At 33.0% G+C, this 17,936-nt stretch overlaps 1 protein-coding gene across 2 annotated transcripts in view; it reads right to left on the bottom strand.

Moving 5' to 3' along the window:
• TMPRSS15 (transmembrane serine protease 15) overlaps nt 1–17,936 on the bottom strand; it is a gene marked incomplete at both ends in the record, with an annotated part of 140,544 nt that overhangs the window by 89,594 nt on the left and 33,014 nt on the right. For both annotated transcript variants that reach the window (XM_081234212.1, XM_081234213.1), the window contains 4 exons: nt 651–800; nt 1,499–1,639; nt 8,588–8,694; nt 16,625–16,733. In XM_081234212.1, the coding sequence (XP_081090338.1) occupies nt 651–800; nt 1,499–1,639; nt 8,588–8,694; nt 16,625–16,733 (507 nt within the window). The remainder of the gene's footprint in view (nt 1–650; nt 801–1,498; nt 1,640–8,587; nt 8,695–16,624; nt 16,734–17,936) is intronic.

Raw genomic sequence — 17,936 nt, 5'->3', positions numbered from 1 at the left:
CACCCTGACCTCAGACTTCCAGTCTCCAGAACTGTGAAAAATAAATATTAATTGTTTAGGATAACCAGTCTGTGGTATTTAGTTATGGCAGCCCTGACGGACTAAGAAAGCTTATCAGAAGAAGTAAACCTGCCTTTTTATCTGTATTTCAAAATGGTATGATCTGGACCTATTAAAAATTTTAAAGAATTCTTAAAAACCTAATAGAGTTAATAAACAGTTTCAGCAAGGCTGCAGGGTACAAGATCAACATACAAAATCAATTGTATTTCTATACATTAGCAATGAACAATCAGAAAATGGAAATTAAGGCAGAGTAGACCAAAGTTCAGAACAGTTATTTACCTCCCACAAGTCCCCTTAGTTAATAATAAGTGGCAAATCTAGGGTGACAACCCAAGTTTCTTTGTCTCTAACAGCCTCTGTGTACTTTTCAATATTTCATGAATATATAGGGTAAAAAATATATTTCTTGAAATACTCTTACTTGCCTACTTGATTACCATTTTCATTTAAATTCATTTATTAGTCCATGATCAAAAAAAAAGAAAATCTGAAAAGACTGTCTTACATTTAATACTGCTCACTTTGAACTGTAGAACAGCACATGACACTTTTCTTTTAGTTTATGAATTAAATATGAATTATACCTGAATCATTGCCAAAAGTGTGGTCAAAATTTGGACCAGTAGAGGGAGGAAAGGTGCTTCCCTGAATCCTTTCCCATTCATTGTCATCATTTAGATCCTGGATCCAGAAACAAAAGCCATCTTCAAAATTACAGTTGATTTTCTCATAATCTGTAAATTTAAAAAAATAATAAAATATTTCAAATGTAGTCAACAATATGATTAATTATAATAGATTGAATTGAAAATAACATAAACTCACACAGTTTATAATTAAGTTGCATGCACAAAATCATTTTTTAAATTCATTTTAACTGTTTAATTCCATTTAGTTAAAAAAACCCACATCATTTTGTTGCCAACTGTGTTCTTATGTTTCTTATACCCCATTAGGGCTTCAGCAAAGACAAGCATCTTGTTCTTATTGTTCTTTAATTTTTATATCTTACCTCTGTTGGCTTACCCACATAAACTTTGTCTCAAATTTTTTGCTCCCCCTATTCATTTACTAAATTTAATACTCTGGTCAAAATTAGGTTGATGTGGAACATTCTCAGAATTAGTTTTATGCTAATTTTTTAAGCTTTGAATACTTGCAGTATATAAAAGTTTAATTTTCCTATTGATTTATAATTTTTTTCAAATTGATTATTTGATTGTTTTGAAGAATGTGAGCTATTTTCTAATTTCTCATTTCTTTGCAAGTATCAAATGGAGAAAAGTATACTTAAGAGATACTCATTAAGGAACTTGCATAATGAAACAGATAATGACCCTGTTCTAAAATATTAGGTCCTGCTACTTTTAAAATTCCATTACAGTATTAAAGCACCTGAAGATTCAAAGGCTAAGGAATAAACAGTACTTACTATTAAGCACTTTGCTGTTAAATGCAGTGTATGTTGCATTAAAGCCAATATAATCATTTTCAGCAGATTGTATAAGAAAAGTGGCAGTAACTTGATTGGAAAAAATCCTAATTGTGCCAGGATTATTTGACCAGAGAGAAGCTACAAAAGAAAATGAATGACTGTTATATGTACATATATATCTATTCACTTATTTATTGATTTGTCCATCCATCATCTATCCATTCATCAATCAATCTATTGATCTATCAATTGATCTATCAATCTTTTTATCTGATCCTACTGTTAACTAAAAACATTAGTCCTATAATTAATTTATTTAAAATAAATATCTCTTGTCCTATAATAATAATGTTTCAAATTATTACATATATGTGGTTTGATAAATTATATTTTCATTTTTAATTGTTAGTTATATACACTGTAAACACATATAAAAAAGGATCCATTCTTTTATGGAAAAAATTCCTCTAAGAAACATACAAGTTAAACAGTTATAAAACAAAACATGAGTTTGATTCTATCAGGTATTTCCCATGCCACACTAACAGAGGCTAAACTCGATCACAATAGTAGAAATAAGGGTATTTCTTTGGCTTTCTACCCATATAGCTGTAGGACCTCAAAATAATCCTAGACAATTTAAGGATTGTTTCTACAGATATTGATCTTATCTCTTTTCCATTTTAATTCTAGCTACAAAAGATATTATCTTTCTAGATTTTTTATTTTCAAGGGTTAATATAGTGCTTGAGAAATAAGAAGTACTCACATGATGCTTTACATAAAAAGCATTGTTATATAAAATTTACTTTTATAGAAATTTATTATTTAGCACATACATTCTCAAAGGGGTGATATTGCCTCCTACATGGTAAAAATTTGTTTTCAGGGACAGAAAAATTCTTAGTTTTTAAATTTATAAAGCCCAAGATAGCCATACAGTACATAAACAAGTATAGAGAATATCTGAAATATTAAAATTTCATGGGGAGAAATTAGGGGAGTAAAAGCCTAAAAGTTTCTTAGTGGGAGTGATAATGAAAAAAAAGGATAAGAAGCAATGGCTTAGCATTTTAGTTCGACAGTTTGAACTGGGTATCAGATTCAAGTTTATGAAAGGTATCACGCTTGCAGATTGGAGACAAAGCACCACTGTTAATTATTGAGTTCTGAAGAAAGATACTTTCATAAACTATTGAAAAATTCTGTGTTTATCATGTAGAAATTAGTGAAAAATGTGATTACATGCATGATAATTTCAGTAAAATCTAATGGAAAGAAAACCATGAATAAGCATTGATTTATATCTTACTCTTTTCCCCAATAAAGTTGTATTTCATTCTTTCAGTATTTTCTCATAAAGGACTACATTGGTTATTTAGATTCCTTCTACAAGCATATGTAACTGTGTAACCCAAATGGTTGTCATATTTAAAATCTTTGTAGTCCATAAATGTCTAGTTGCTTAAAGCATGTGAATATTCTAGAAACTTTGTTTCAAACCTATCTGCATCTCTTTCTTTCTTTTCTATAACAATGGAGCTTTTTTTTGGGGGGGTGCATGGCTTCTGGCAGGATCTGAATGTGGCTACTGGTTCAATGGCACCCTTCATTGTTGTGATGTGGTGGATTCCTATGTTGTCTAATGTTATTGCACTAGTCTAGCTAGTCTGGGGTTTATGTCCTGAGATTCACTAATACGCTTCAGAGTTACACATAAATTTCTAGAAATGGTGTAGAACATTTTTATCTATTGAGGCTTTGTAAATCTTTTATCAGATTCTTAAAGTTGTGACTAGAAAGAGCCCCAGAGCCACAGATGCAGCGGAGAGAATATTAGCTTATGCATCCACAAAGGTAGTAGAAGACAGTGGTTAAAAACAGAGGCTCCAGAGTCAGCATGAGATTAATTTCTGGCTCCATGTATTATGAGACTTCTCAGTGCTTTAGTTTCCTCTGTTGTGGTATAACACCTTCCATAAACATTTGTGAGTAAATAAGTAATTTCCACATGATAGAGTGACTGGTATATAGTAAGTGCTCAGTGAATGCTAGCTATTATTCCTTGATCTGCTCAACTGGATTGTAAGCCCTGAAAACGCAGAGACTATACTTAACGCTTTCTGAGCCTCTGCCATTGTGTCAGAGCATGGGAAACTTTTAATCAATTTTTGCATGCATGAATTAAGATGTGAGTAAATATATCAATAGAGTTTGCCTACATAAAAGAGTCAGGGCAGGAGTTGAAAGAAAAAAAACAATTTCCTAATAATTTCTAAAGCCTGGATTTTTCTCTACCTGACACAAGAAACTTTTAGGCAATAATTCCTTAAGAAAATCCAGTGCCTTTTACTGAAAAACAATATGGCTACGGATATTAAAGTTGCCAAGCAGCCACACTTGTGTGAATTAACTCATTTGTCTTCTAACAATAAAGGCTCTGGTGAATAAGTTTTGCAAAAGAGGAAAGCTGGGAAGCATAATTAAAATTCAGAGGAATTTGGGATGAGGGCAATGGGCAAGGATAACAGACTTTCTACAGAGTATAATTCAACAGATCTAGCTCAAAACTATTTATTTTATCCTATTCATAAGAGAAGAAATTCTGCAATTAGATTAGCTTCTTTGTGTGGTATAAAGGATTTCTAATATAGACAACACATTGTATTGAGTGCTCACTATGAATTTGGTATGGTGCTAAATGCTGGAGAAGAAATAACCAAGTTCCCCTCTTAGTCTATTAGAAAAGTTCAGGTTAATGAATTATAAAAAAAATTACTTTGGAATTGATAGATATGAGAGAAATGCCATGGGAATACTGAGGAAGTAGTTCTTAATTTTTCCAGGCACTATCACTGAGGAATCTTCAAGAGCCTCTGGGCAGTCTAACACCTTAAGCCAGTGCTTGTTAGACTTTTCCATATAACATACCCCTATCAACAGAAATGAATGAGTGGGTACTTCTAACACTACATGAAAGTGTTCTAATAAAAGCACACATTTTAATAAAAGTGCTTTACTGTGAAAAATGTTTGTATATATTATTTAATTCTGTGTCCACAATACAATTATTTTTGTTGTAGGATAAGTTGACAATTCAGGAAGATCCACTATGTTTATTACATAACTTCATCTATATCTATGCCCACTTTTGTGTGATTCAGTTTTAAAAACATGTCCTTAAACTGCTAAGCTCCAATATTGGGGATATGCTATTAACAGTCCTTTGGGAACAGAAGAACAGCTAAGCACTTCGGATATAAAGAATGGTGTTAACAACTACACACACAGAAATGAATTTTCCTGGCTTGTCAACTTGTAATTGGTTTCAGCATGCTCATACAGGCTGTTTTTGTTGTCTTTCTTTGAGGATACATAAATATATCTATGTATTTTTTGAATAAAGCATTAATGGAGCCACTTCCATACTCAGTACTGTTAATTATTACCACCAATGAATTGAATATTTTACCATCATCACTCAGTTTAAAGAAAACATTTTTGACTACTATTGTGTTAATCTATTCTGATTTACCCTGATTTCCACACTTATTTGGAACAGACTCTATTGCATTCTATATCATCTATCTATATGAAATGCTCACCTTCCTCTGAAATTTTTTGCCAGTCAGAGAACTTTTACATCATGACTGTATATAAAAATGACTGAAAAATGCCTTTAAAATTTGTTCATACTAACTTACCCCTAATCAAGTATATAAGAGCTATTTTATGGTACTGGATACTTTTATTTTCTTATAATTCCTTTACATAATCTTATTTTCCTTGATTTAATTAAAATATCTATATATTTTCCACGTGATAAAGATAATTATCTTTATTCTGAAATATAATTTAATAAAAGTAATTGTGTTCACATCTCTCACAATAAGAAACGATAAAATATTTAGAAAAAAAGATAAGATTTTGAATCAAGAAAGTATCAACATTGTTACAAAACAAAATAACTTTAGAGTTATAAGAAATGCTATTGATCTCCATTAATTAACCACTATGATACCATGATATATAAACTTGCTGGTTTAAATTTAAATCAACAAATACTAAATTTTTACAATATATCAGGCATGGGTTAGATGCTGGAGGTAAGACATTTTTACATATCTTTAAAAAAGGTATTATTTTTAAATTTAAAATGTAATTTTAATGGCTAATGCCATTTCTCATATTTTTCAAGTTAAATTAAAATATTTAATTTAAAAAACTTTGAAATACATTTATATTTCAAAAAGACCTTAAAAATTAAACAACTACCTATTTGTTATAATTTAAATTCATTTTCTTAGATGTTTTTCTATTTGTATATTTAGTTTATTGCATTTTTATGATAATTATGTATGCATTATTGACATCACTATATATAATGATTCTAAGATTTAGTGATGTATTTCTGATGATCTAAGCATGTGAAAATAAGTAAAAATAGCATTCAGGCAAATGGTATCTGAAGAGAAGGGAACATGAGGGTAATTTACACCTATCATTTTTGGGCAGTTAACCTCTATGAATTTAGTTTTTATCTGTAAAATAAAGATTGTAATAACACCTGTATAATATGGTTTAGGGGAGAATTTTTTTTTTGAGTTAAAGTGCTGAGAGCACTACTTTGCATATTGCAAGTGATCAAAGTATGCTAAACTTTATTACTAATATCACATTAGCCCTTGGAGAAATTTATATGAACTGGCTTATTTGTTCACCTTTGTAAATATTTATGTTGACATAATTTTAAGGAACTAGATTTATCAACTACAGAAATAAGTAGATTATGAAATGGCTGGTCCATTTATTTAAGCCAAATGTGACTTACCATGAGTTCATCTGTTTTATGTATACTCATGATTATACTTGTACTTGGGGCTTTTAAAGCACAATGAATAAATGCATTGTGTTTGAAGTCGGAGGGTCTGGGTCTGGTTTCTATCTCCAACACTAACTAGCTTTGTGGACTTGTGGTCATTTAACTTCTTAGATCTCATTTTCTTCTCCTGTAATGCATACTTTGTAGATTTGTTGAAAATATTAAATAAGGATATCCACATAGAGCACTCAGTATGATGTGTGTCATATTAAAAGCACCCAATAAAAAGGACTTATTATTATCATATGCTTAAATATTTCTCAAATCAATGAGTCAATCAAAACACTTATTCTATAGGATCTATTTTTCAGTATTCACAAGTGCAATTTAAAATCCAAAATTATTAAAATAAATGCAGCTTTATATACATGTTAATAAGAGATGTCACTTGTAACCTTATCTTAACTCTGCTAAGATGACTATTGACTCTTCCTCAAAAGTGTGAGGAAAACTAGTTATTCCCTGGACTCCGCTGCCACATTCTTTTCTTCATCCTTATTTTATTTCCTCCTGGAATTTCACTCCTACTTTTGTTGGCTACCATGAATAGGTCTATTCATTTGGGGACCAGATGGAATAAAGTGGGGTGGTCACACATGTATTATTAGAGCATTCCCTGCCCTTTCTCAGCTCCCATCGGTGTCTATGTCCATAATGACAAACGGCTACAAAATAAGAATACCATCCACACTTTTCATTTAGTGAGACTACATCCTGATCTACTCATTGTTTTACCAACTTTATTAGTAATAGTCCTTGAAGAGACTGAGAAGCAGAGTGCATAATAAAAATAGAAAGAAAAAGATTCATTGTTGAAGAAAAAATAGCTGTTTTTAGGGTTTGTTTGAATTTTGCTGAATGGGGAGCAACACTTACAGTACAGTAGAATTCCACATGATTTTTAAAACAGCAATTAGAAGAGAATCATGTGAAATAGTACACCCTTTATTACTAAGAAGTTTGATTACACAGAGCACTAAATTATTAATTTTTATAATCAGGACCAGTTTTTCTTTTTTCTTTCAGTAACTTAAAGTACAAGCTCATATTCAGTTCAAAATCAAAAAATGGGTGTAAGACCTAAATAGACATTTCTCCAAAGAAGACATACAGATTGTCAAGAGGCACATGAAAAGATGCTCAACATCACTAAATATTAGAGAAACGCAAATCAAAACTACAATGAAGTATCAACTCCCAGTGGTCAGAATGACCATCATCAAAAAATCTACAAACAGTAAATGCTGGAGAGGGTGTGGAGAAAAGGGAACCCTATTACACTGTTTGTGGGAATGTAAATTGATACAGCCACTGTGGAGAATAGTATGGAGGTTCCTTAAAAAACTAAAATTAGAGCTACCATATGACACAGCAATCCCACTACTGGGCATATACCCTGAGAAAAACATAATTCAAAATGACACATGGACCCCAGTGTTCCTTGCAGCACTATTTGCAATAGCCAGGTCATGGAAACAACCTAGATGTGTCCATTGACAGATGAATGGATAAAGAAGATGTGGTACATATATACAGTGGAATATTACTCAGCCAAATAAAGGAACAAAATTAGGTCATTTGCAGAGATGTGGAGGGACTTACAGTCTGTCATATAGAGTGAAGTAAGTCAGAAAGAGAAAAACAAATATCATATATTAATACATATATGTGGAATCTAAAAAAATAGTACAGATGAACTTACTTCCAGGACAGGAATAGAGACACAGATGTACAGAACAGATGTGTGGACATGGAGGAGGAGGAGAAGGAAAGGGCAGGATGAATTGGGAGATTAGGTTTGACATAAATACACTACCATGTGTAAAATAGATAACTAGTGGGAACCTTCAGTATAGCACAGGGAGCTCAGCTCAGTTCTCTGTGATCACCTAGATGGGTGGGATGGTGGTGGATGGGAGGGAGGCCCAAGAAGGAGGGGATATATGCATACATATAGCTGATTCACTTTGTTGTACAGCAGAAACTAACACAACATTGTAAAGCTATTACACTCCAATAAAAAAAATCCTCTTGCATCGATAAGAGAATGGGTTATTTCACAAATCATATTGCTACATATCTGGAAGAAAATAAGGCCAGATATACAACCTCAAAAAAAAAAATCAAAGGGAAAGTGCATCACTCCAAAAAGTTTTCCACATATTTTCATTTTGATAATGGACTGTATATTTGTTTTAACTTACCTCTTAAAATCTTGCTTGAACCCACACCTTCATAAATATTTAATACATCTGTATAATATGTATTAAAATAATCAAAGTTCAGTTGAATGGAAAGTCCTTGGTTTACACTAAATTAAAAGCAAAAAATAGACTGTTACACTCTTAACAGTTGGCACAACTCAATGTATTCTAGAATTTGAATGTACTTTTCTAATTGTGATAAAGAATATGTAACATGGGATAGACTCTCTTAAATTTTTTTTAAATATATGGAACAGTATTTTTAACTATAAGCACAGTATTGTACTGCAGATCTCTTGAACTCTTTCAAGTTGCATGACTGAAACTCTATACCCACTGAACAGTAACTCCCCATTTTTTCTCTCCCAGCCTCTGACAACCATTGTACTTTTTGACTCCGAGTTTGAATGTTTTAGATGCTTCATATAAGTGAAATCATGCAGGAATTGTCCTCCTATGACTGGCTTATTTCATTTAGCATAATGCCCTCAAGGTGCAACCATGTTGTTGCCTATGATAGGATTTCCTTCTTTTAATGACTTTATTTCCACTGTATATATACACCACATTTTCTTTATCTATTCATCTGTCAATGAACATTTAGTTTGTTTCCACCTCTTAGCTATTGTGAATAATGCTGCAACGAACATAGGAGTGTGTATCTTTTAGAGATCTTGACTTCAATTCTTTGGGATAAATACCAAGAAATTGGATTGCTAGATCATATGGTAGTTCTATTTATTATGCCTTTAGGGAGCTTTCATACTGTTTTCCGTACTGACTACACCATTTTGCATTCCAAACAACAGCACACAAAGGTTCCAATTTCCCCACATCCTCACCAACATTTATAATGTTCTGTTTTTTTGGTAATGGCAATTATGATTTTGATTTGCATTTCCCTGATGATTACTATGTTGAGCGATGCCTTTTAGCCATTTGTATGCCTTTTTTTTTTTTTGAGCAATAACTATTTGAGTCTTTTGCCCACTCTTTATTCGGTTTATTTTGCTATTGAGTTTTGTAGGAGCTCCTTATATATTTTGGATATTAACCCCTTATTAGATATATGGTTTGCAAATATTTGCTTCCATTCCTTAGGTTGCCTTTTCATTCTGTCGTTTTCTGTTGTTTCCTTTGCTGTATAGAAAGTTTTTAATGAGATATACTGCCACTTGTTGATTTTTGCTTCTGTTGCCTGTGCTTTTGTTTTCAAATCCAGGAAATCATTGTGAAGACCAATGTTATGAAGCTTTCCTTTTATGTTTTCTTCTAGGGGTTTTATGATTTCAGGTCTTATGTTTAAGTCTTTAATTCATTTTGAGTTTATTTCTTGTGTATGGTGTAACGTAAATGTCCAATTTTGTTCTGCATCTGAATATCTAGTTTTACCAACACCATTTGTTGAAGAGACTATATTGTTTCCCCGTTGTGTAGTTTTGACATCCTTGTCAAAGATAATTTGACCATATATGTGTGGGCTTATTTGTGACTTTTCTATTCTGTTTCATTGGTCTGTATGTCTATTTTTATGCTGGTACTATACTGGTACTGATTGCTGTAGCTTTGTAATATATTTTGAAATCAGGAAGCATGAGGCTTTGTTCTCTTTCTCAAGATTGTTTTGGCTATTTGGGGTCCTTTGTGGTTCCATATGAATTTTAGGATTGTTTTTTCTTTTAAAATCATTGGGATTTTGATAGATTTTGATGAATCTATAGATCATTTTCAGTAGTATGGACATTATTATATTACATTATTATATTTTAACAATATTAAGTCTTCAAATCCATGAACATGAGATGTCTTTCCATTTATTTGTCTTTAAATTCAGTCAGTAATGTTTTATTATTTTCACTGTGTCTTTTACCTCCTTGATTAAGTTTATTCCTAAGTACTTTATTCTTTTTACTGCTGTTGTAAATGGGACTGTTTTCTTAATTTCCTTTCTGGATGATTAGTGTATAGAAACACAAGTGATCTTTCTATGTGGATTTTGTATCCTGTAACTTCGTTGAATTATTTTATTATTTCCAACAGGTTTTTTTGTGGAATTTATGGTTTTCTATATATAAGATATTGCCACCTGTGAACAGATAATTTTACTTCTTCCTTTCTTGTTTGGATACATTGTATTTTTTTTTCTTGCTGAATTGCTCTGGCTAGGACTTCCAGTACTAAGTTGAATAAGAGTGGTGAGAGGGGGCATCCTTGTTTTGTTCCTGATCTTAGAGGAAAAGCGTTTACTTTTTCATCATTGAGTATGATATTTACTCTGGAATTTTCTTGTATGACCTTTATTAGATTTAGGTAATTTCCTTCTATCCCTATTTTGATGAGTGTTTTTTATGATGAAAGAGTGTTGAATTTTGTCAAAAACGTTTCTGAATCTGTTGAGAAGATTCTGTTGTTTTTAGCCTTCATTCCGTTAATGTGGTGTATCAAATTGATTGATTTTTATATATTGAAACATCCTTGCATCCCAGAGATGAATCTCACTTGGTGATGGTGTATAATCCTTTTAATTTTCCATCGAATTTGGTTTGCTAGTATTTTGCTTAAGGATTTGGGCATTTATATTATCAGGGGTATATTATCAGGACTGTAGTTTTCTTTTCTTGTGGTGACTTTGTCTGGCTTTGGTATCAAAGTGAGTGTTCCTTCTTTTCCAATTTTTGGAAGAGTCTGAAAAAGATTAGTATTAACTCATCTTTAAATATTTGGTAGAATTCACCAGTAAAACCAGTGAGTCATGTTTTTTTTTGTTGGAAGGTCTTTGGTTACTGATTCAATCTTCTTACTAGTAAATGATCTGTTCAGATTTTGTATTTCTTTATGATTCAGTCTTAGTAGATTGTAGGTTTCTAGGGATTTATCCTTTTCTTCTAGGTTATTCCACTTAGCACTTCTTCTTCTCTATCCCATAAGATTTGGTATGTTGCTGTTGGTTTTTTTTTCATTTGTTTCAAGATATTTTTTAATTTCCTTTTTGATTTAGTCTGAGATTCATTGACTGTTCAAGAGGAATTAGAACCTTGCAAGTTTCTTTTTCAGTGGTGTCTAATTTTTTGCTCTCTCTGGTGTCTGTATGTGGCGCTACACATTCTCTGATCCTACCACAGCAAGTCACCCAACTATACCTTGTTCTCTGCAGCCACAGACCATGCAAATTTTGCTGGCTCACCAGCTCCTCATTCATGCAAGACATATACCCGTTGCTGGGGAAGCTCTTGAAACAGAATGTTGGAAGCATGCTGCACTTCTTTCTTTCCATCCTTAGGGAGAAGCCTTGAATTGTGCACTTTCTCCCAATTGTATCAAGCCCTGCTGGCCATAGCAAGCTTTATCCAATTCTCTTTGTCCTCAGTATCTCTCAGGCATCCAAACAATATCAGTTCCATCACTTATCCACATGAGGTGAGACAGAAACTAGTCCCTTAAGCAGCTCTTGGAAAAGCTGGGACACTGGATGCATGTTTCATCTTTCTTTTTCCTTCCAAAGAAGAAGTAGTGAGTCAAGATTTGTGCTGAGCTGTGCTGTGTTGGGGAAGGAGTTGATGGAGGATAAAATGAACTTGACCTTCATGTCCATTTCAGTGCAGCTGTCCTTGGCTTTGTGTTCACCTGAGGTATGAAACTTCTTAACTGAATTCTGGAATTCTCATAAACGACTTTTGGTTCACATTTCACGGTTAAATCGACATATCTGTGGGGGAACAAAAACCGAGGCTTCTTGGCTACAGAATAATTCCCATCTCATTATGCCAGCATCTGTATGAAAATCTCCTATGGTGTGATTTAGTCGCGGCAGATTAAAAGCTGAGAATACCTTCTATATACATCTTTTGTGCTAAATCTTGAATAAAATTTGGATCAGTTGCTATATATTTGATCTCTAAGCTCTCAATTTGGTTGACTAATCCAATCATTATGATGATGAAAATAATCAAATTGCCAATGGCCGATCTACCTTATGCTGAATGCTCTGTGGGGAAAAATGTTCAAATTTTAATTTTCAGTTTGGGGAAAAGGTGTCTAGGGCAATGCCTATTTATAACTCTACTGTCTCCCTGAAGTGTAGGATCAGAAATGGGAATAATTCTTTAGTGTTTTGGAGGTACAAGGTTCCCCCAAACTCTGCAAAAAGGAGGAAGGTCAAACAATTAAAGCAGAGCATGGATAATGTTGAAGCTGGCTGAATATTGAAAGGGTGGATAATAGGGAGAGATCTAGTCTCCAAAGCCAAGAAGGAGACTGAGAAGATACTTGGCTTCAGAGGCTGACTGTAGAGGCTGCTGATTGAATCATGGCTCCTGCCCAGGGGCATGGCAAGTTTGGATTTTTGGTAAGTTATCAGTAGTACCTTGATCAGTTGGTAAACTGGGGACATTGATCACAAATGTAGTTAATTTTGAAAATCTAAGTTTCATGGCTGGGAAATGTCCATTTGGGGCAAGACCTGAGGTTTGGCAAACGTATTCGATTCCTGATGAGGGGCTGGAGGCAGGGCTAAGGTTTAATCTTCAAGGAGTGAGGTTGACAACACTGCAATGGCAGCGACTAGCAGGGGAGGATTAAAAGACATGTAAGCAGTAACCCAGGTTTTTGGATCTGACCAGTGTTTGCTGCCAGGAAGGTGAGGTTAGAACAATGGTGGGTTGTTTTTAAAAAATATTGACACAGGGACCTCAAACCTGGATATCAGATTCCATGGTTCTGGAATGGATTTGGGGATGTACAGTTTTAAATACTCAAGGAACAATTGTGATGTGCTCTCAGGTTTGAGGGTCACTTGAGGAAGATAGGCAGATGCAGAAGATGCCACGCTCATGGGCTACCATCAGATGTATTTAGTAACCACAGGAGGTTGACAGGGGTGGAAGGAGATCAATGTAAGGGAGCAGGAGATACTCCCAGCCCAGACTGAGAGAAGGAAAGAAAAGCAGATGATGGCAGCTGTTTAAAAAAATTCTTCCTCCGTTAATTCTCTTCAGCCATGCAGAAAGTGAGCCTGCTAGTGAGAACTTTAGGAAATCCAGCATCAAAACTGAAGAAGAGAGAGGAAGAAGAAATAAGCTGCCTTCAGGGATGATTTCTCTTATTTTAATGAAAGTTTTAGTGTCTCCAGGCAAGAAAACAGTGAGGTTTTTCTGGTTTTTGTTGTTTCCTTGTTTGCTCTGTTTGTTCATTTTTTAAACAAGTGATGTTGTTTTCAAGAAATTAAGGATTCAAGAGGAGCTTACTAGGAAACTTTGTGTTCAGAAGCTGTTTACTTTTTCAAAGTAGATAACTGAAGGTAGAGGAGAGAAATGAGTGCATACTGTTTTCTACTTTCTTCCGTTTCAGAAAAGCCAACTTATTTGCAATAAAACAAAGGCATTTATAAAGGTGAGATTAATTGGAGAATATCATATCTGATGTTTTTATAATATTAACCACAGTTACCTTCTGAATTTTTGAAGGAAGGGATAATTTCCTAAACTTAATTTTTATATTTTACATTTTTTGTATCAATAGCTAAGCTTTTTAGAGCCCATTTTTACTGAGCATATAATAGAGTGCTAAGTGTTTTACATTCAATATTGCTTTTCATAATGACTTTGACCCCTGTAGTTAGAGATATTGAACTCTATAGATGTAGAGATTTTGAGTCTAAGAAATTTAGTTATTTGTCTGAGATCACATATCTTGAATCTGAAGAAGCCTGATTTGAAACCCATGCAGACAGTCTCCAGTGCTCACATTCTCCATCACTGACACTCTGCTACATGTGGTCTTAATATAATCCCAAAATATAGCTTAATTGCATCTTAACCATTTCTCCACTAGTTATTTGGTCCTCCAAGCTTGTAAGAAACATTATTGCCTTTACCCCATTTTGATCACCATTAGGAAAAACAAACCATCAGGTCTAATGCACCTCTAATGTAGTAATCAGTTTTGAGAAGAAAATACACTTACATTATTTATATAATTTTAAATCATAATTTTGTCATGAAGTACAGTATTTACTTATTTTAGATTCTATAGGTTTTAAAAATCATGCCTAGATTAATGGTGGATTTCTTAAAATAGTTTTAAAAATTAAGTGATGGAAAAGGAAGTAAAAAGAATAGAACCATACAAATCTTTAATTAACATAGTGTATTATTACATAAATGATATTATGTACTATTATAGCAAAAGTTTATTGTGATCTGCTTATAAGACCTCCCTGTAGTTTTGACCTAGCTCTACTAAGAAGTGGATTGAACAATTAAATTATCATTATTTAGTATTAATAAAATTCCAAAGATCACATGAAGAAATCACTGTGTGTAGATCAGTTAGAATTCATTTTCTTTCCATTTTCAAAGGAAGTAATTTAAGATTTTTCTAAGCTTTTCTGCTGACATTTTAGGTAAAGAATTGAATATTTTTCATTTTTTTATGAACAATGCTAATAGCCATTTATAAATGCTTCTCTTTAAATATGATGTGATTATATTAGAAACGATGTCCTCTAAATTTTTAAGTTTTCACTTGACAAGAATTACCTAGAACTGCCATTTTAAATACAAAATCTTATCTTTGGCACACAAGCAACATGTTGTTTAGAGCATGAAAAAAAGGAAATTGTGTTCTTAGTTATATCACATGACTTACGTGAGGCTGAGCTCCAAAATAGAAATTATTTAAGCAGAACAAGATGTTATTGGTTTCCTGAATAATGCCAAGTAAATGTGTTTAGAACAATCTTGCCTTCATACCTCATCTCATCTCTGGAATATGTCTACTCAGGAAAACAACTCTTGTGAGTCTTTATGGGGTCATTTCTTATCATTTGTTTGCAAGAACCCAAAGCTCTGTCTTTTAGTCTTCTTTAACCAGCTGTTATATTGATTCCCCATTTTCTAGTGAGTTATCACAATGATTAAAATAAATATATAGTAGGTCGGATTGGGAAACCATAATCCCATCCAGCTGTTAAGAGAAATGAATGAACTAGAATGCATTTCTCAAAGTGAATTCTACAGAGTACTTGTGCTGAATACTCTGTGGGGAAAAATGTTCAGTGGCTTAATAGAAAATATATATACAGTTGACTCTTGAACAATACTGGCTTGAAGTGTGTGGGTCCACTTATATGTGGATTTTTTCAATAAATGCATACTACAACACTACACAAACCATGGGGAACCATAGAACAGAGGGTCAACTGTAATGTTATATGGAGATTTTGACTGCATGGGCTGTTGGCGCCCCTAAGCCTTCTGTTGTCAAGGGTCAACTGTATATTTTGGGGGAAATTTACTTGCATCTTAACTTATTTAAGGCTATGAGAAGTCTTGTACTTAAAAAAATTGTAATGAGTTTATTTCAGAGCTCCTTATATTTATTCTAGTACAAATGATTTTACCTTGAAATATCTGAGAGAAACATTAGGTACTACTCCTCTGTGAAAAATGTTTAGGCAAATATTAAAGTAGACCAGCTATCAGCAGTTTGATTATTTTGATCTTCATAATGATTGGATTCGTCAATTGAATTAAGACTTGGAGGTCAAATATATAGTAATTGAACTAAGTGTTATTAAAGATACAACAAAAAGGATGAGTATAATGGGTTTCCCAGCTCTTGATCTGCCATGACCAAATCACACTATCGGAGATTTCACAAGGATGCAAGCCTAATAGCAAAGGAACTACTCTGTAGCTAAGATGCAGCTAAGTGAAATACATTTTCTTGCAATACACAGACATACAGGCATGCTGTTAATTTTGGCAGCCTTTGATTTGTGCCAACTATATGGAATAAAACTTTCTACAAAGCCCAATGAGATGGCCCCATTTATTGTTCATAGGGCAAAAATCCTTTTTAAAAGTTTAAGAATGAGAGAGAAATTTCTTGGACAGGATATCAGTTGGGAAGGTTTTGCTTCGTAGTTAATGAAAAAAATTGTCCAAAAAATAAATACATTACTAAAGATGGTAAGACTAACTGCATCAGAGCGAGACTTTATGACTTAAGAACAGGGAATAGAAGATGGTATATTACCGTATAATCCACCGACAAACAACACTTGGATTAGAAGGCTTTGGATAATGGGCAGCTTCAAAGGACCCAGAAGATCCAGTCAACAAAAATCTTCCATCACAAGCTGTGGCTGTGAAAAAATGGCAATTAATGTTAGATAAAACAATCCTGGAAGGGTTTTTCAAACGAAATGGGATTCAAATTGCCTAACGAACTTTCATAGAATATTCATGACTAAATCTATACGAGGCCATTTCACAAAACTAAAATGATCGAATGGTAATAGATCAGATTTTGTGTTTTAAATCTATTAGCTATTTTCAAATACTTTTACACACCCCATTATAGATCCTTTAGAAAACCATTCTATTTCTAAATACCCAGAGTTAAGTTGCATTTTTAGTATATTCTTTTATATTTGTAAGAAAACAAATATATCTGAATTGTAAACTTCCATTTTAAAGAAGCAAATACTATTTTTTGTTTTATTTTCCCCATTAAATTGGAGCTAGGGTGAACTTCATCTATGCTCACTAAGTGATACGTCTTCCTGAAAATGATCAGAAAATGGTCAGGCAAATGATACATATGGTGCAAGGGGCCTGAAGAGATTCTTCCATTCAATCTACTGCACACAACTTTTAACCTTCATTACTTTTGCTCCTTTTGTATGGACTCACAATGTAGCTCAGTATTTTCATTCAACATTCCTGAGTGTGTTTTTCTTTCCCATGACAACTCATTTTCCTCTTTCAATTCTTGTAGCACGTTTATTTCATGTAATTCTCTTACATCTTACATCTTACATCTTAATGTCATGAATTACTAGTTGTCTTAATTTATATCTGAGTCATTTCCTACTAGATTAAAATCTTGAAAGCATGGACCAGGAGTCATAATTTGTAGCTTTTTATTTTATACTTGCTATGTATAGTATGCATTAAAAATAAAACTGATTTGATTTTCACAATCTTTAGTTTTTCTTAGGTTATTTTCTATATTCTTACTACTGTTGACACCATAATTCTAAAATAATGACTCCTGGAATGTGTCCTTTTTCTTTTGGTATTTTGTTTATTCCTCGTATGTCAGAAGTGTTGATAGAGGGAAGGGAAATCAAGGAAATTTATCAAAATTAAATTGCTGCCCTTGGAATCTGAGTGCAGAATAAACTAATCCTAAATTGATAAATGGAAAAACCAACTGTAACATTACACAGTAATTCTGCCAAGTTCTAAAACACAAGCTATTATATGACATCAAATATTTTATATGAACAGAAGAAAGAAATTGAAAAGCACATAGAAATCTTGGTAAAAATCCCACGTTTTGG

This window comes from Mesoplodon bidens (genome assembly GCF_964165515.1).
Source record: "Mesoplodon bidens genome assembly, chromosome: 5".
NCBI classification, from domain to species: domain Eukaryota; kingdom Metazoa; phylum Chordata; class Mammalia; order Artiodactyla; family Ziphiidae; genus Mesoplodon; species Mesoplodon bidens.
This window is presented reverse-complemented; position numbering and strand designations above follow the sequence as displayed.